The 19,833-nt window shown below is 39.6% G+C and overlaps 2 protein-coding genes across 4 annotated transcripts in view; one reads left to right on the top strand and one right to left on the bottom strand.

The window, feature by feature from the left end:
* wt1b (WT1 transcription factor b) overlaps nt 1–19,833 on the bottom strand; it is a 66,296-nt gene that overhangs the window by 16,644 nt on the left and 29,819 nt on the right. Inside the window, exons 3-7 of one of the 2 annotated variants that reach the window (XM_054771709.1) lie at nt 18,211–18,388; nt 9,483–9,753; nt 6,040–6,166; nt 5,848–5,953; nt 36–168 (exon numbers count right to left, since the gene is read on the bottom strand). The gene's annotated coding sequence lies outside the window, so the exon portion shown is untranslated. Of the gene's footprint in view, nt 1–35; nt 169–5,847; nt 5,954–6,039; nt 6,167–9,482; nt 9,754–9,820; nt 9,936–18,210; nt 18,389–19,833 lie in introns of those variants that run through there. The other variant, XM_054771710.1, reaches the window with a different exon arrangement.
* eif3m (eukaryotic translation initiation factor 3, subunit M) lies at nt 10,024–15,738 on the top strand. 2 transcript variants are annotated; one of them, XM_054771713.1, is made up of 11 exons: nt 10,024–10,164; nt 10,663–10,795; nt 12,038–12,176; nt 12,557–12,680; nt 12,783–12,877; nt 13,161–13,244; nt 13,343–13,442; nt 13,620–13,701; nt 14,800–14,943; nt 15,084–15,144; nt 15,497–15,738. In XM_054771713.1, exons 1-11 carry the CDS (start codon nt 10,123–10,125, stop codon nt 15,618–15,620), a joined length of 1,128 nt encoding a protein of 375 aa, XP_054627688.1. In that variant the 5' UTR covers nt 10,024–10,122; the 3' UTR covers nt 15,621–15,738. The 2 variants fall into 2 exon arrangements, with proteins under 2 accessions (XP_054627688.1, XP_054627689.1); XM_054771714.1 differs by having other exon boundaries at nt 15,503–15,738.

Below are 19,833 nucleotides of genomic sequence, written 5' to 3' on the forward strand. Positions count from 1 at the left end.
TGCCTGTTAAAGCCAAGTGAAACGCTTGGCCATACCTTCCCCAGCAGAGTCTTTAGCGAGGATTCATCAAAGGTGACGGGTCCGAGAGAAAACCAGCCCTTCAGCCTACGTGACGGATGGCGGTCCCCAAATACCGCCATTCTTCTTCAGATCACTCTGTGGTTAACTCTGGGTTTAAAACAACATGAGAGTGGAGAGGAAGGCAAACGGTCACTACTAGCCGTGACCCTTAACAAGAAACACACAAGAGGAAAACTTTCTCCAGCGCCGTGAGGGAATTTGAGAAGGCTTTGTCTCGGCCCAAAAAGCCACATGATAAACTACGCAGATACGTGACCTGCATGGCGGGGACACGTGAAAAAGCCATTACTTGTTTTTTCACTTGGACACAAATCTGTTTTGATGCATTGCAAGACACGTACAATCTTTCTTTTTTACAAGGAGAAAAACATGACGCTGGCATTTAAAAAAAAACCCCACACAAGTCAGCACTTTTACGCCATATCACTCGGGCAATTCTGCAGGTGGTATTTTGGCCTTAAATACGCAGATAAGACGCTAAAGAGAGTGTTTTCGCCTCTGTCCTCTGTGGCCTCTTACACAAGGCTACAACTAAACGTCTGACATTGCTTCTTCTTTCCCGTAACACATTGTTTGTGACAACAGGAGAGAGATAACAACATATGAATGTGCAGCTCATCACCACCGTCAGTGCGACCTCCGCACACACGGGCCGCTTTATTAGATACACCTGCACAATCAAATACAGTTCTAAAAAAAAAAAAATCTACTTTTAGAAAATGAGACATTATTTACCAATGTCCACTCATTTATAATTGCTGCTTTTTCACGGCACGGTATCGTCTCAGCTCTGCTCACATCAGTTTGAGGTACTCTGTTTTCCAATGGCAAGTACTTAGGAACCTAGGAAATCCACGCCGAAAGTCGAAAGGGTCTCCTGTCTTTTACTCAAGAGGACACTGAGGACGGCAAGAAAACGGAGGAGTGTAGCAAAGTGGATGAGGATAGGAGTATCAGTACAGAAGTATAAGATGATTACTAATAAATATACAGTAATCCCTCGTTTGTCACGGTTAATTGGTTCCATACCCGACTGAGATCAGTGAATTTCCGGGAAGTAGGATTGCTTATTGATATAAATGGACTATTTTCATAGTTAGAGCATAGAAAACTTGTTTGCAACCTTCTAAATACATTATTAGAGCCCTCTAGACGTGAACTAACACCCCTATAGTCACCTTTACACTTGTATTACCCAATATAGTAGACATAACAGAAAATAAGCCATTTAAAAATATAAATAAGACCCGTGCTCGTGTGTGTTGCTATACATGTCTTCCCTAGAGGAGCTGAGAGAGGGACGGACAGGAAGTGACATTGGAGATTTAAAGTAGAGTTTCAGGTAGGCGTGGATTACGGCTGCAACAGTAGCCCGTGTTTTTTATTAGGGATTATTGTGCCCGTTATGAGATAATTCAAACATGCAATAAAAGCCTGTCGTAGTCTGGCACAGTAACATTACTGACACCTAGTGACCAGTGTAGAATACTACAGCTCAATGTTTCTGAATGCGTCTTGCTGAATGCCTTATGCCTTATATTTGTATTTGAGTTCATTTAGGCAAAAAATTCATAACATTTGCTTAAATATGCATATGTTTTGACTAATAATAAGCCGTATTCAACTACAAAACAGTATGCTTTATTAATTATTTTTTTTTAAACCCGTGATAGAGTGAAGCCAAGAAATTCAAACAGTAAACTGGTGAGGGACAACCATACTATGTACTAGATAGTTTCTGAAGGGTACTTTGTTTTGCCAATGAATCAAGAACAAATAAAGCTTTGACGAGCAGAGCGGTGCGGTGAAAAGTGGCATGAATACGACACATTGAGCAGATTTATGTTTTAGCCCTCCGCCAAGGCCCCTAACAAGTGTGATGCGTCATACTGTACATTGTGTTTGTTTGTGCATGTTGTGCTGTTGGTAAGTTATCATGCTACTTCCTGGTTCATGTTGCAGTGAGCGCTTCCACTATGGGTCTACAAGTTGGACGATTTAATTGACTCAAAGCGACTCAAAGAAACAAAGTCCTGTTTCTGCAAGTTTATTCACATCGGCACCAAAATGTATCAGGTTCGTCCTTGGCTCACGATGCAAAGCGTCAGGGAAATTGGTTTTGTCCTTTTTTGTATAATCCTGCTAACAGCATCTGTCCTACTATTGTTTTACAATGTCAAAATGACCACACAATCCTGCACTGTATGAAAGTACAGGACTGTGTAAAATATCACCTAGAATCTCACCCTCACAGATGTGCAGGTACCGCATACAGTGAGTGTATAGAAGAAGACAGCTGGGAAAGTGTATCGTGTTTTTAGTAAACAGGATGGTGATTGTGGCCCATCCCTTAATGAAGAAGCGTTGGACCGTTTTTAATTCTCTCCCCTATCAACAGCGAGGACTCTTCAAAGAGTCACATATCAGAAGCTGTGATAAGAACAATCTGTGGGAGAGCGAGTATCTCCACACTGTGTGTCAGACACAACACTTGTGCACTGATGTTTAACACACATGGTTTTGCTCCTTCTTTGTTTTCACCCTCTGCTACCACTAAACCCAATACTGCTCTCTCCAGTTTGTATTATAATCATTTATTGCATTATCTAGTTGTAACGTAGACACGTGTTGGGTAGTTTTTAACCCAAGCACATGTGGATTTTTGGGTGATTAGATGTACATTTGAAAATAGCTTGCTTACCTGTTTAACATAGTCTGAAAAATTATATTATATTATTGGATACATTTTTTTAGTATATATACATATATTTAGGTTTTACAATTAGATTGTTTTAACAATATGTTCAGTATTGCGGCTGTAGTTTACAGTGGTGTACACTGAAAATACAGCAATTTTTAAGTTGAATTAAAATAATTGTGATACAGTAGATTGGTCATATTTCCTCTATTTGTTTTAAACCAACTATTAAATAATAGTAGTAATAATAATAATAATAATAAAACTCACACAAACGTGATTAAAAAAAGAAAAAAGTTTGAAAAACAATCTAAATTTGTATTTGCTAAATTTGAATACATTCTCATTGTAATATATGACTTTGCCTAATTAATATTTATTGTAGTTTTAAAAGCAAAACCATCTGCTACATCTATTGCATTGGGTCTCATTCAATTGTGTACCTAATGTGTACCTAATAAATACTAGTAAAAAGTCAAAGCAAACCAAAGAGACCAACTGTAATCCATCAAGAAGTAAAAACATAGCTAGCCTGACGTATCATCATGAAAATCATTTTTGTGTGTTTATTTAAAGTTTCATTTAGTGAGTCGCAGTACAAAAAGTGCATCGCTATATTAATATATCACCGCAAAAATGAGCTGAATAACCCATGTCTCATCCCAGCAGGTGCCTGTGTGTCAGGTTCAAGGCCGGCCCCGTTATAGGCGCTTTACAGTAAACCGCAGCCTCTTCCATATAGTCACGCCCAGCAGCAGCTGTGTGGCTTGCAGGGCGTCAGCAGGCAACACACAAAAACATTGCACATATCTCCAGTGGTTACTGCGTGTGTTGTCATCCACCTCGATGCTCATTGTCAGGGTTAGACAAGCTAACAAGCCTGAGGATGACTCATACGTATGAGCACAATGACGGGGGAAATAAAGCTCTTTCTCTAGCTAAGTAAGCTGATATGCTTTCACTCTAAAAATACTTGCTTGATGCTAAAAGTTCCATGTTTTGTTCCAGTCCTTATTAACAAACTACAGTATTTCATGGTCTGGCCTGTGTTGTCAGATACTCTACGTACACCGTCAGCACTGATGAGACAGCCTGCGTTGTTATCGCAAAAGTGAAAGGTCATGCAGTGCGCCATGACTCTACGTAATTAGTATCACAGGATCTTTGGTTTCAAGGCAGATTAATTTAATGTCTCGTGTTGTTTGAATATGTCGTTTTAACACTCGTACAAGCCTGTGAGTTTGGGTAACATAAACACAGTTTGATGACAGGAGGCCGGTCCATCCGCTGCAATGACTCCATTTCTTCTTTTTCACAGCTGCCACGAGGTTGAAAGAGAGCACACGCATTCCACGCCAGGAGGATGAAAGACCTCGAAGTTGCCATGATTGATCACTGTGGTGCTATGTGTGATATGAAGCTTAGTGATATGGCACAAGAGCAGCAGTAATTTGTACTAATGTTCTTACTTCTATCATACAGTTCTAACTGAATGCATGTATTAATTGGCAATGCATTGTAGTAAGAGTTGATTCTCATCATAGACTCTTGCTGCTTAATTGATTACAGGGGGATGGAGGTGATAATTAATCACAAGAACTTAGAGGCTATTAAGAGCAGACCACAGAAGTTTGTGCACGTGTGCTCATACAGACAGGTGGCGGCTTCAGTACTAGAAGGTGGTAGGTTCAAGACTATCCAGGGATGTAAAATAAAGATAGCCTGAAACCTGGACCCAGCATGTACGGGAAGTCTACATCAACAAAAGGTTTCTTCCATTCGTCATTTATAATTATTTCACTTTGCTTTCTGCATGTAAAACAACAATTTCTCTATAAAATGTATTTTGTTAATATTTCTGAGTGTCTGAAACAGATTAATTGGATTTACATTATTTCCTGTGGGAAAAATTGCCTTGGTTTTCATACATTGCCGTTTTCATCAAACCTTTTGGATGAAATGAACGAAAAAGGAGGTACCACTGTAGCCTACATGTGAAGCGGCTCACCCAGCAAGCACAAGCAGTAATTCTGTCTCTGTACATAATCCCAGTTAAAGGGTGAGTGCAGGATATACTACTGTTCTTATGTTTGATTTCAACAGGACAGCGAAGGATATTAAATGTCAAAAACACGAAATACATCATTTCCAATATAGTCATCAAATGTCTTTCATTGTCTTTATGTCATAATATTAATTTATTTGTACACTTGTACTATAGTTAATGATGTTAAAAGTTCACGTCATTATTTCATTACATTTAGTGATCCTGACAGTTTAGCCCTGCAACAGCTAAATTCTCTTTACATTATTTCATTTGGTAATATATATACAGTAGTTGTAATCATCAACAAATCTGAGGTAAACAAACCAGCATCCTTGGCTTTAGATATTGTATAATATATTTTTTGTCATAAACATTGAGATTCTGCGTATGTTGGGGGTTGCATACGTCACATTTCAGTGAACAATGACTTCATTTTTTTTAACCAGCTGACTAATTCTAAACAATCTTTTTTACACTACAAATGACAACAATAAGCACAACAAAGTGTCTGAAAGATTGTGACTTATGCTTATTTACAGCGATAGCATTTATAGACCCGCCTTTCCTGTCGGTTTGTATCGGCTTGTCTATTGTCAGAGTAAAAGCTGTGTCCTTTTTTCTTTATTGATCATAATGCAGGGACAGCGTTTCATCGCAAATACGTCAATCTACGTTTGTTGTGTTCGTTGTCATAAATGTAAACAGGTGTACTGTTTATTGGTTGATTTTAGGTTGAAGAATGACGTTGACAATAATAACCACATTCCTTTTTATTCCATACGTAAGCTAATGCAAGTAAAAAAAGATGCATTTCGTTGAGCTTGTATAAATAATATAAAAAACAAGCTTGAAGCTTTTTTTTTTTTTTTTTTACCACATCTGACTCCCACAAACACTAAGATCATGTCCGCTAAAAACCTCTACTGTGTTTGTTTCTTTCTTTTTTGCAATGGTGTGCATGCATGAATGCAAGGAGGGGGTGGAGTCAGCTTATAAGTAATTAACAAGCAATCGACCTCACCTCAGGAAGCAGGGAGGTAACTCAAGCAACGCATCCTGACAAGGTCACTGGCTGATAGATTAGCCTGAGCGAGGGGATTTTTCAGAGGCGGTGGAGGCAGGCACAACTGTGGGAACCAGACAATTAGTGGGTGGAAGGTAGGCGGCCATGTTGGACGGTGACCATGATGATGCTTTACATGGGTATACTCACTGCTTAGCCTGGCGGACACCAGGGATAGACTGCCTCTTAATACACAGTCATTTATCTTGCAGGAGGCTGAGCGGGCAGTTTGCCATGAGCCTAGAAAGAAGGGCTTTCAGTCTGACAACCTGGGGTGCTATCAGTGAACAAAATAACCACATAAATTTAGAATTTGAATAGTACAGTAAATGACAGCATTTTTATACCACTTTGAAATGATGGGAAACTGGAAGGTAATCACCGACTTAGGTAGACTACATGACAATATTTTGTGATTTATTGTAAAACTGGACCTGAAAAAAGATGCAAATCCCCAAATGTAATGTAATACAATGTTTGTAATTCGACTCAATTAAACATGGCATTTTTCCTTCTTTTGCAACATTCTGTCTCACAGTTTTACGATCGAATGGGAAGTTGTGACTCCATCAAATAGATTGCCTGACCTAGGCCAAATGACAAAGTCTTCCACTGAATTGTACTTAAAGCAGACTTAAGTTACTGAAAGCATGGGTCAGCTGCAATAAATCTGGACTGCACTGGCAGGTTTTTTTTACATAATAGTAGTAGAAGTCTCCATTGTGAATAAAGTTGGCTTGGCATGCAAGGAAAACTCACATTTTGAAGTTCTTTTTTCTATAAAACATGACAATTAAATCGCGTTTTTACTAGCTAACAGGTGCCAACAGGGTAGAACAACTGACCTCTTGTGGCTAGGCACAATTCATAGAGCACAATCATGTGCCATAAAGCCGCACAGAGCTCCACTTTGCCCCACAGCAAACAAAGGACAGGGTGAACCGGTAAGAGCAGAACGACAAAGCCAAACAGACGTACACTATACAAATTACTCCAAAGACAGCACTCCTATCTACTACTCTCATTCTCCGAATGAATCGCTACTCCAGGGGTGTCCAAACTTTTTCCACCGCGGGCCACATACTGAAAAATGAAAGGATGCAAAGGCCGAGCATGCTAAGAAATGATATACTGTATATTTCAAGAAAACATTGCACTCAGCTTTGTGATATACTGTAGGTGAGAAAGTGTATTATTAGTATGAACTTTAGTCTTTGCTCTTTTTTCCACATTTTTGCTGTTTTTTTCCAAATATTGAAACTTTCTCCTTAAATAATCTTCATAAATTTTCTTCCCATAATATTGTCACTATTCCCCAATTTTACAAAAACTTCCAATAATTTGTCATACGAGTTTATTCTTGGAAAATTGCTACTTTTTTTCTCATTTAAATTGCAACTTTTTTTCTCTTAATATTTTGACTTTATGCTTGTAAAATTACAGCTGTTCCATTTCTGTGGTTGTTTTTTTTTTAAACTTAATTTTACTTGTAAATTTTCCATCTCATAATATTATGACTTTATTCCTATAATATTTGGACTTTATTACCATAATATAACTTTTTCTCCAACTGAATTTTCCAAAAATTATTAAACTTTATTTTGTTTTGTTTGTTTCAAACAATATTATGAGTTTAATAAAATAAACATTTTTTCTTTACTATTTCAACTTTATGCTACTAAAATGACATTACTTTTCCCTCATAATATTACAGGTTTATTGTAAAATTGAGACTTTTTTCCTTGTTAGAATACAACTATTTTTTTTTATATTTTGACTTTATTCTCGTAAAATTACAATTAATGAATTAATAAATGATCGCTGTTTCATGGCTGACTACGGCCTGTTATTAGTCAAAAAACACTGAAAGACAAGTCATATGTTGTATTCTCGTCACTAGTCAGTGATGTTACATTGATGAGACATTTCTTTACATTACATTGCCTTAGCTTGCAGCCATGGATCTCTGCAGTGCGACATGACATCATGAAAAAAGTTCTCCTCCCATTCCATGTGGAAGTGGTACGTTTTGGGCTTCCTACTTTGTCATTCTTCCCCACTCAGTTTGAAATACTTTTTAAAGTTTAGAATAAGTAATGGGGGCGAACTAGTTAGCTCGGTAGATTGCTATTATTAAAGTGGCAGCCGTCTCTTGTGTTACTTCAGAGATCCCACAGCCTGTGCAAAAGCGGTGCGCGATGTGTTGTAAACGAAGTCAGTAGTATTGTCTGAGTGTACCGCATGTCTATCGATGGTAGATTAATGTTAGCTTGGCTGTCCTGTATATCAATCAAATGCAAGCTTTTTTTTCATGCCATGCGATCAACTCACATTACGTTCGAGCTACTACAACAACAAACTTTCCCAATGCTAACGGTGAGTTATTATGTCTTATATCTACTGTATTAGGTAATACGAGTATAAAAGATGACTATGGGGTGTTGTTTCATGTCTACAGGGCTCTAATAATGTAAAAAAAATGTTTAAATGTTAAAAAACCTATTGCGGTCGTTGCTCAAACCAATAAACTGCGATAAGCGAGGGACGACTGTATTTTGATTTTATTCTTGTAAATTTACTGCTGATATTTCTATTTCTGCTGCTGTCCCTTATTTTTTTTAGTTTTCTTGTTAAATTATACTGTTAGAATGTGCCGGGGGCTAATAAAAAAAAAAAGCAGCTACGGGCCGCAAATGGCCACCGAGCTGCAGTTTGGACACCCCTGTACTACTCTGTATTAAATACAAAGGACATCTAAGACAATTCTAAATTTCCACCACATTTTCTGGGGAAATGCATTATTTCAGCAACGATTAAGGGAATAATTCACTTTGTTTTTCCTTTTGGATGGCTTTTGCAACATTGTTTCAAAAGAAGCACCATCCTCAACAAGGGATGTCAAGAAAAGAAGACGTGATTAGAGAAGAAAAATATGCAGCGGAACTTAGGTTAAGCAAGCATACTGTACATATGCAGCAATCCTATATTGTCATCTATTGACTAAATGTAATATTACAGTATATCTCATAAGCAGGGTAACAAATGAAGACTAGGAAGACAAAAACAAGTCTCCAATGCACCTGGAGCTTTAAGAAAACATATTCAGGACTTGAAATATGCCAGGCACTTGACAACTGCTGTTAATCAGATAATGAAAGGCTCAGAGTTACACTAGCACACTTGTGGAGAAGGAGCTATAAATTGTTTGCCTTGACAGCCCACAAGGGCAGCGGAGAGTGAGGGTGGGATTTGGTACCAGGCACTTGCCTTCCCAATGAGATGACGCATCGTACGAGCACAATGATGAAACACTCCATCAGCCATTTCCCCTCTTTTTTTTCTTTAAACACCAACTGTAGTGAGTTTAGTTCCTTAACTGTAAATGCAAAGAGAAATATGTGGCAAGACGCCTTTCTGGGAATAATGAGTTAGCGTGAAGTACCTCAGTAGTCCTACAAATACACTGTGACAAATGAACTGTGAGCAATGCAAAGGAAAACAAGTCCTGTGTCTTCACCCGAGGACTGTGCAACACCTTCAGATGTATGCAACATGACGCCATAGTTTTTAAGATGAACTCTTGCTCCACTTACCCTTTTCACCCCACTCACCTCCATCACCCTGTGACCCCGCCATTGTAACAACAGACAGGATCCTGCTCGGCACAGAGGCCTGGCACATGCGCCCACAGGTCATGGGGGTACATTGAAGGGCCGCTGCCCTCTGACACTGATGGTGTTTCCGGGTTGGACGGGCCTGCAATGGTGGTCCATGCAGCTTCATCAGATAACCTCTCCAGAAGATCAATTTCACCTCTCATCCAAGCCATCCAGGGTTAATCTCCCAGTGAGAGCAGATTGATATCTGGAGAGGAGAGAATGAAAGAGGTGGCGGAAGTCTGGGCGACATCAAATTTAAGAGCTTGGCTGACCTTTGCAACTGGGGATATGTACTGTATTAGCTCAAGATATCCAGCAGAGATTCACCCATGAATGTGAAAGAATAAAATTACGTGGAAACACTTCGCTATAATTAAAGTGAGACATATTTTATACCATTTCAGACAGATGTCAAGGTTCCGCCATGATGTAGTTATTTTTTGTACTGCCCCTTTAAGAACAAGACACCGGAAGTAAAGACTTTCGCCGTCACTGTTGCCTTTTCTTTTCCGGTTAGGTCTCCTCATCTTTGGTAGCGTGGATTTCAACAGATCGGCGCACAAAGTCACCAAAAATGAGCGTCCCCGCATTTATTGATATAACGGAAGAAGACCAGGTAACGCTTTGGGCTATAAACGCGATTTTTATTCTTCTTCTCACTGCGGATTACCTCAGCGAAGGATACCATTTAGCGAAATTGATTGCAAGTCCGCTAGCTAATGCTAACTGTGGAGCAATTGGTACCGGCAGTTAACAGATAAGCTTTGCGTGGCACAAAATGAAAAGGTGTCTCCTGTTTCTAAATGTTGCGTTAGCATTCAATATGACTGTCTTTAAATACAGGTATTGTGCATTTTCGTCACACTGTATTGATGGCGCTGTCACATATGGTATATAACGCTGTTGTGGATAGCTAATTATGCTAGCTGCGGCGCTACTTCAAGTCATAATAAACCACAGGCGTGACATATGATACGTCTACTTGAAGCTGCCTCTTGATTTAAATGTCTAGGTTTTAGTTCATGAAGAAACTAAATGTAAAGTATGTTGTCCTAATGGTGAGGCTGCTTTGTATTCATTCATTCATTCATGGGAGCTGATTTATTATCCATAGGCGTTAGAACTCAGAGCCTACATCAAATCCAAAGGAGCTGAAATCTCGGAGGAGAACTCTGAAGGTGGACTTCACGTAGATTTGGCTCAGATCATTGAGTCTTGTGATGTTTGTCTCAAAGACGACGATAAAGGTAAGCCATCTTAACAGTTTTAAACATGTTAACATACATCCATGTTTTGTACCACCGGTTCAGAAAGTTATTAGTATACGAAGTACCGTAAATAATAACGAGACTAGTGCTTTGGTCCTGTGGCCACACTAGTAGTAAGACTTCCGTATACTGTAATCACTTGGATATTACTTCTGCAAATGATTACACAGGTTTGTTGTGTTGCCGGTTTGTGAGGGCACCCACCGCCAACATACGTTGCACATTGGATTGATTTGTTCCACATCACTTTGGAGATACTCAGACCACCGCCACAGAACCGACGAAAGGGAAACTTTCTCAACTATAGCCTTATCTTCAGTGGATAACTCCAAGTCACGGCTGTCATTCTGTTTACTTCTCTGATAACTTACAAAGGGAAGTGGAGCGGGGAAAAGGTCGACTCTGATGTCGTTACGGACATTTCCACCATGTTTGATTGAGTAAATATGCTCGCAGCCGATCAACCTAAAATTGATCACCATCATATAATTGCCCAGCCCAGAATCTCTCATTAGGAGGGGTGTCACGAGATTTAAACGTGACGAGATTTCTCGTTTGCAGAAAAGCTGTCTCGCGACAACAGGGCAACCGCATCGCTAATATGAATGATAATAAACGTAATATGGAAGTGATAGTGTGTAAGGCATTATTGGAAGTGCACATGAAGTGCTTTACTCACACTGCAACCTGCTTTTGTGTTCCCAGCGTCAGTGAGTGACATGTGGAAGTTTATCCATCGGAGTTAAACAGCTGCCGTGCATGTTAATATCCGTGCTGAAGCTGAAGTAATTCTACATTTGATCAAAGTTACTAGATTTATCAGATCAAAACACATACCTATGGATGTTCAAACTTGTCTGCACACTCTGTGCTGGTAAAGTAAGTGGAAAAGGTAAAAAAATGGAGTTCTAAAAAATTAAAATGGAATTTGGGAAAAAAATAAAAGTGATTAATGATTAATGTTGGAATCTCTTCTCATCTCGTTCTCGAGGACCCAATCTCATGTATCGCCTCGTGAGTTGAGTGTAACACTCCTACTAATTAGCCTAATATGCATGTTTTTGGGATGGAAGCCCGTGTAAGCATGGGGAAGACCATGCAAACGCCACACAGATCGAAACCAGACTACATTAAAAAACTTTTCATCATATGTTAAATGTTGCATGGACGTATGCAGCTTCTGTATTTACATGTGGGCCATCTCTGTGTTTTGCTGTGCAGATGTGGAGAGCGTGATGAACAGCATCGTATCTCTGCTGTTGATCCTGGAGACAGAGAAGCAGGAAGCTCTCATCGAGAGTCTGTGTGAGAAACTGGTCAAGTTCCGTGAAGGAGAAAGACCTTCCCTCAGGATGCAGTTGTGAGTCCTTTTCTTCACTTCTCTTAGCTGGAAATCACTGACTGCAGTTCACGTCTTTTTAGCCACTTCTAAAACTTAAATCGTCATCCTTCATTGCGTTTTATTTGAGGCGTGTATTTGTTCAACTGGACTTTAGCACCTGAGAATTAATTGTGAAACAGTGTCCGCCCAAGGGAATTATTTGAGGAAATACACTGTAGTGTATATACCTGTACAGTAAGCATATACCACTGTTTTAAAAGGAAGAACAGATTAATGCGTTTTGCCCACTCCAGTACTCTCTGCTCTGTTTTGCAAATACAGTGAGAGTGCTTTGCATCAAACTCCAATGTGTCCCCATTTCAAATGTTACCTAATTGGGTGCTACCTTCTCATTCAAGGCTGAGCAACTTGTTCCATGGTATGGATGAGAACGCTCCAGTCAGATACACGGTCTTATGCAGCCTCATCAAAGTGGCCGCCGCCTGTAACGCCATCTCCTTCATCCCGACTGACCTCGATCAGGTAAAATCAATCAGAAGCTATTTTTTGATGGTTTGCCTCAAGTTGCAATGTTATTCCTTGCTATACTGGGCCCTTTTAAATGATCGGTGTCCTATTGATCAGGTGGCCAAGTGGATAGTTGACTGGAACCTGAATACAGAGAAGAAGCACACTCTTTTGAGGCTGGTATATGAAGCCCTGGTGGACTGCAAGAAAAGGTAACAATATTTGATTATTTAGATACAAGCGGCTAAGTTGGTTTATTTGCACCCACCAAACATTCAATAGGTACACTTAAACAATCTACCCACACAAGAGCTATGTCTTCACAAAGATAATATTGGCTAATTCAGTGTGACACTGTCATAGAGCTATGCAATGTCACAACATGTTTTATTGTGGTAGTAGTCTAGATTTACATTGTATCATACTGAAAGCTGTTTGCCTTATTTTGCCCCTTGCGTGTGACTAGAAGGCATAATATCATCTTTGCCTTTACAGCGACGCTGCAGCCAAAGTGATGGTGGAGTTGCTGGGTAGTTACACAGAGGACAATGCATCACAAGCACGTGTTGACGCACACAGGTACACTCGCACCCTTTCCTTCTAGTGGTCTTTCATCTTCACATCGGCACCTTCTCCACATTCATCTCTCCCTCTGCGCGTGCGCCTCCTCCTTTTAGATGTATCGTCCGAGCTCTCAAAGATCCCAACACCTACCTGTTTGACCATCTGCTCACCCTCAAACCAGTGCGCTTCCTGGAGGGAGAGCTCATTCACGACGTGAGTGTTAAAAGTACAAGTTTGGATTTATTTTAGTTGGTAAAGCCATCTGATGGTAGAGACAATAAATAATATATTTAACTTGAGCAGTACTTTATCATCATAGCAGCAATATTGTACACAATAAATGCAGACATGATGTTGACTGTCCCCTTTTTTTTTCTTCCCGTTGTACAGCTGTTAACCATCTTTGTAAGCGCAAAGCTAGCTTCCTACGTCAAGTTTTACCACAATAACAAAGACTTCATTGACTCTCTTGGTAAGTACATTTATCATATGTAGTCACACAGACACACACAGTAATAATAATAGAGTGTCATGGACACACTGAAATAAAAAAGTAATACTATGAAAATAAAGGCATAGAATTGCAGAGATAAAGGATAATGTAATATGAGAAAAAAGTTGCACGCATTTTGACTTATCATGTATCAATTAGTACCAGCTGCAATACGCTCCCCCTCTCTCTTAAATTACCATTGTTCACTCCCGTCAGGAAGCTAACGAGCCAAATAGTCAACAAGAGACGGGTTTTCTCCCAGATTTGAGCTTTAAAAGCATGGCTGTCATGGTATTGCAAAAACGGGAAAAGTAGCGCAAAAGGCAAAATGTAACAAGAAAAAGCTGAAATGTTATTAACAACTAATAACGCAGAGCTTCCTCTTTAATAATGTGTCACTTTTTTCAGACTTTTTACAAAATAAAAAATCTTTTGGGGCTTTTTTAAAGTTGTGGTACACTTTATCTGCATACAGCAACAAATATAGCATCCACCAATTGAATTTTTTGTCACCGTATTTACTGTAAAACATTCTGAACTCAAAGATACGGCTGCTGCCATGTTGGTGATGGTCATTTGCGCAAGATGATGATCTCCCAATGAAGAAAAATGTTTCTAAACAATCATATTTTTGCTCCTAATACCAACGGCATGTCTTGAATAGAGTATCTACAAACTGATGGAGTTGACCAATTTTTAACAACCTGCTCCTGGAAATGTATAAAGAAGGTCGGCTTTTTTAGTCAACGTTCTTCCTCGACTCTTCACCTACACTAACCTAATTTTTCTACAAGTCACAGCATTTGAGCCAGCGTACAGCCGTCACTTGACACAGAAGAGGAATGTGCACCCGTCAGCAGTGTGGCTGGCCCTCACTGCTGCAGGATCAGTTGCAATTCTACATGTGTATAGGATGGACAACCCACCCACCCCCCATGTGTAGTAGTGTTTGTGTTAATGAGTAGCGTCCCTGGCTGTGTTGCTGTTTAATGTAGAAGTAATCATCACTGGGGAAACTCCCCGACTCAAGAGTAATGGCCTGTGACGGTTTAGTGTCTAATGATTTGTGTTTCACAGGCCTGTCTCACGAGCAAAACATGGCCAAGATGCGTCTGCTCACGTTCATGGGCATGGCGGTGGAATTCAAGGAGATCTCCTTTGACACCATGCAAGAGGAGCTGCAGATTGGAGAGGAAGACGTCGAGGCTTTTGTCATTGATGGTAAAGAAGCTTCACCACCGCTTCAGAAGCAAGACATTGAACGGAACATTATTTTACTGCTTTGTCTTTAACTTTCTCCACTCTTTCATGTCTGTTTCAAGTGTAGACCTTTGCTCACAATGTTGTTCATGTTTTTTTAGCTGTCCGGACCAAGATGGTGTACTGCAAAATTGACCAGACACAGCAAAAAGTTGTTGTCAGGTACTTTTTTTTTTTTAATTATTATTAAACAAACTCACATTTTTGCTTATCTCAGTGAAAGCTCTATCAGAGTTGTGTAGTGATGGACATCCAGTCCTATTGACTCATTTAAGGGTAACAATGCAGTTCTTCTTAAAGGGCCAGACTCGACCTGTAACAGCTCTTACGTTGTTAACCCCCCAAGCCTCCAAAAAACCCTAAAATTGCAAAAACAAATCTGCGAAAGGTGACCTGTGATGGAGCGAGGGAGCACTGTATACAATACATGCTTTTCACTGAATAACAAGCGTAGTTATTTCCTGTCTGTAGGTTAACGATATGACTTAAAAATGTTATCTGTCATCTCCACAAGCCACAGCACATACCGCACCTTCGGAAAGCAGCAGTGGCAGCAGCTGTTCGATAGCCTCAGCTCGTGGAAAGCCAACCTGGCGACCGTCAAGACCAGCCTGCAAACTCTGTCACCTTCCGCCTAAATCCCACCTTCAGCTGCCTCACCCTGGATACTCTTCCTTTACATTTAGCCACACACACACACACACACACACTGAACTGCTTTTATATACATCCAATAAAAGAAACAGTGGAGATCAATGCCATTGATTCTGTCTTTTTTTTTTTTTTTCGTAAGCCAAGATTGTTTTTAGTTCCCTGGAACTTTGTCCTCAAGCATCTCCCAACATCTGTTTTCAGTAAAAGGACAACATGGCAGTATTAGATGAGCTGTGACTTTAGGTTGAGGAATTGGCTGCAATGATGAGGTCACTTGCTGGGGGGAGAGACGTGAGAGGTGTCGACGCTAATGTGAACTATGATGAACCCGCCGTGCCGAGGTCAGCATAGTGTGTTACTGTAATATCAACACTGGGAGCCTGTGGAGGATGATTCACTGGGTTGCTAGGCAATGTCCAGCTGTAGTCACCATGACTCACGAATGCTTTGTGTGCCTTTTACAAAAGTCAGTTCTCAAGCTTTGGTGCAAAACACTCAGAAGTCCTTTAATTGTCCTCACTTATTTATCCCTAATGACAACAAATGTAAGCTTCCCATAAACTGCGTGAATATAAATATGTTGTCCTCTTAAAAACAAGTCAATCGTCAAGGCTTCAGCCTGAAACATACCATACATATCTAATATCAATGATGTTTATTATAGGTTTTTAACTCTTTAAGCCAGAATGTTTCCATAACTCACTGCTTTTTTAATTATTTAAAAAACTATAATAATTTCTAGAAAACACCTTTCAAGAAGAAATGTCTCAGAATGATTAGGGACTGTGATGGGTCGGTGAGTGGCAATAATATTGATACATTACATTTGCGTTTGCATTTGATTCCATGCATTATTTTTTTCTGCAGTTTTAGATTTTAATAAATGTTTACATTTCAAATCTGACTGTGATTGGCTGGTGACCAGTCCAGGGTGTATCCGCCTCTCCCCCAAAGTCAGCTGGGATAGTCAGCCTAAGATATACATATGAAATATTAATTATATTTTGCGTTTTAAACCTCTTAAAGCGTCACTGTTTAGCAAAAAAGTAGCAAGAAAACAAAACTTAAGACATTTTGCTGCATGCTTCGAGTGGGGAAAAAGTAGCACCATCTGGTGGAGAAATATCAAAAAGAATAGATGAAAGTCAGTAGTCCAAATTGAAATATTAACATAATGGATTGCATTAGTTTATGTTAAGATGAGTGCCAAATTGTTTTAAAAATTACATTTTCAATGGTTTTCAATCAGACAACTTGGAAGAAATGTGTCTGTTTTGTGAAGCTCTGTCAATTTGGGTTAACTTAAGGAACACAGACGACAAGTGTAACATTTGAAAGAAATAAAATGTAAAAATAATGAAACCTATATTCATTCAACACAGTCAAAATGGCTTGAAATTATAAACAGAATGGCACCAAATGTCCCTATGATCTTTTTTCATTATGTATCCTGTCGCCCGAAGTCAGCTGGGATAGGCTCCAGCATGCCCCTGCGACCCTAATGACGATGAAGCGGTATAGAAATGGATACCGCCGTAAAAGGGGTCTTTTGCAATCTGCTTTGGAATCCCCATCCCCCTTTTAACAAAATGCATCACAGCCTGTTTTAGGAGCAGCAAAATGATCGATTAGTTGTAAAGCTTCATTATTATTTCGCTATTATGCGATTTGTCTGCATAGGCTCTCCCTTCGCTCCTGTCCTGTTGTGCACAGGCAACAGCATCTCCAGGCTTTTATCAAGTGGGGAGTATATCATAAAACACATTCTAAGGAGCACACAGTCAGGCCGAAAGGTGGAACGAAGTGCAGAGAAAAAGAGTCATGTGACCGAGGCTTAATGGAATGTTTGCAAAGCTCTGTATCTTGGCTGGAATATGCTCTTTTTCCTCTTTTTGTCTGGCTACTGATCCCTCTCCCTTGCCTCTAATTTGTCTCACTCACTCTGTTTTTTTTTTATGTTCCTTCAAGTGAGAAGTCCCAGATGTAAATACAGGGGTCACTTTATCTGCTGCAAGGCGCTATGACCCTTTTTTCTTATCTAAGTCAGATAGAGCGGCTAAATAATGAAAAGCTACCTTATACTCTGGTAATTAAGAGTCACAAACACCAACCTCACTGTGGGAACTATTGGAGAACCCCATCCACTTCTCAGCAGACACACATTTCTCATTTTGATTACAATATTGCACTAAGTGACAAACACTGGGTTGACATCACACGCCAGATAAAGTCTGGAATTCATCATTTTCTCTGTGTCAACATTCCTCAGGATAAATCCTGAGCGTTGACACAATCCAGACATCTCGCCAAGTACAAGCGAGGAGGAGCTCTCATTGTGCCTTCAATTAGCACCGCGCGGTAGTTCAGCATGATAAAGTCCAATTACGTCATATCTCTGCTTTACATAAACACAAGGCTGTTTGCGTGGATTGTGTGAAGCGTCAAAATTTTTGTAGAGGCCAAAAAAAGTCATCAGGTCTCCCAAAAACATGCAAGAAAATATGCAGGAGAATATCGAATCATTTAGAGTAGTCAGTGTACAGCTTGTATATCAGTATGGATTTACTATCATACCTCTTTCTCCACATGATGACATCACCGGTAGAGCCGATGGTTCCTCGACACCTTGCGCTCCTCCACCTTCCTTCCTCTTGAGGATGCCCCACAGGTGCTCAACTGGGTTCAGGTGTGGAGACATGCTTGGCCACGCTACACCAGGGGTGTCCAAACGTTTTCCACTGGGGGCCACATACTGAAAAATGAAAGGATGCAAGGGCTACTTTGATATTTCGTAGATATGCGTGAGTTATACAATGTATAAATATTTCACGAAAAAGCTGCATCTGCAGTATGTCATTTTCCAAAATATTTCAACATTCTTCTTAAATAATCTTCGTACATTTCCTTCTTGTAGTATTATGACTTTATTCCCATCATATTTGGACTTTATTACCATAATATAACTTTTCCCCAACATCATTTATTATATTGAAATAGGAATATGTGATATTCCTATTTCAAATCTATACTACTAAAATGACATCATTTTTATTCTCATAAAATTGAAACTTTTTTTCTTGTTAGAGTACGACTTTTTTGTCTTAATATTTGGTCTTTATTGTAGTAAAATTACAGCTGTTTTTTTTTTTTCATTTTCCAGCTATTTTGACTTTCTTCTTGTTAATTTCCTTCTGCTAACAACTTTATTCTTGTAACATTACAACTTTTTCCGCAACTTCATTTTCCAAAAATTGCAACTTTGTGGTTTTGTTAGTTTTTCATAATATTATGACTTAAAAAAAGTTTTTTATTATTTCATCTTTATGCTACTAAAATTACGTTATTTTCCCTCATAATATTATGATATTATTCTTGTAAAATTATGACTTTTTCTTGTTAGACCACATTTTTTTTCTCTTAATATTTTGACTTTATTTTTGTAAAATTACTGCTGCTGTTGTTTTATTTAGTTTTCTTGTTAATATAAAACTTTGAGAATGTGCCTCGGGCCAATGAAAAAACAGCAGCGAGCCGCAAATGGCCCCCCGGGCCGCACTTCGGACGCCCCTGCTCTACACATTCAGCTTCAGCGGGCGTCAACTTGGAGGTGTGTTTGGGCTCGTTATCGTGTTGCAGCCCAGTTTCCCAAGGTGAGGCGATAATACTCTGCAACACAATATCACAGCGCATGTTGGAATTCCCTCAATGAATCACAGCCCACCAGTGCCAGCAGCACTCATGCAGCCCCAGACCGTGACATCACCCCCACCATGCTTAACTCCAGGCAAGACACAATTATCTTGCCACCCCCTTGTGTTTCCAGAATTTCAGATAAAAATGGCAGTGTTTTGAGTCATTTTCAGTGACTATGAAAGCGACACTGCTGTACAAGCTGTACACAGAATACTCAAATGGCCCTCCACCCAGGCTTTGGTCACCCCTGTTTTATTCTATAAGAAGTAATCCGTAACTTAACACCACATTTTGTGTTTCTTTTTACCATCAAAGCATCTCACCGTGAAACAACTTTAATCTGAAGTCCATTGTAGAGTGTCTTCCCCTTACAAGGAAGGCCTTCCCCTTACAAGGAAGGCCTATAGATCCCCAAAGATAGCATTGTATTACAAAAGTCATTTGTGCCTGCCCATTAGAGGAGAAGTTACAGCTCCTGCGCTGTAAAAGCGTCAAATAGATGGA

Source organism: Dunckerocampus dactyliophorus, chromosome 3, assembly GCF_027744805.1.
Source record: "Dunckerocampus dactyliophorus isolate RoL2022-P2 chromosome 3, RoL_Ddac_1.1, whole genome shotgun sequence".
Taxonomy (NCBI): Eukaryota; Metazoa; Chordata; class Actinopteri; order Syngnathiformes; family Syngnathidae; genus Dunckerocampus; species Dunckerocampus dactyliophorus.

Bases quoted from the DNA above. Each gene is read 5' to 3' on its own strand.
- eif3m (XM_054771713.1), top strand. From the start codon at position 10,123: ATGAGCGTCCCCGCATTTATTGATATAACGGAAGAAGACCAG. The intron at 10,165-10,662 runs GTAACGCTTTGG...TATTATCCATAG, and splicing joins ATATAACGGAAGAAGACCAG to GCGTTAGAACTCAGAGCCTA. The intron at 12,177-12,556 runs GTGAGTCCTTTT...TTCTCATTCAAG, and splicing joins CCTTCCCTCAGGATGCAGTT to GCTGAGCAACTTGTTCCATG.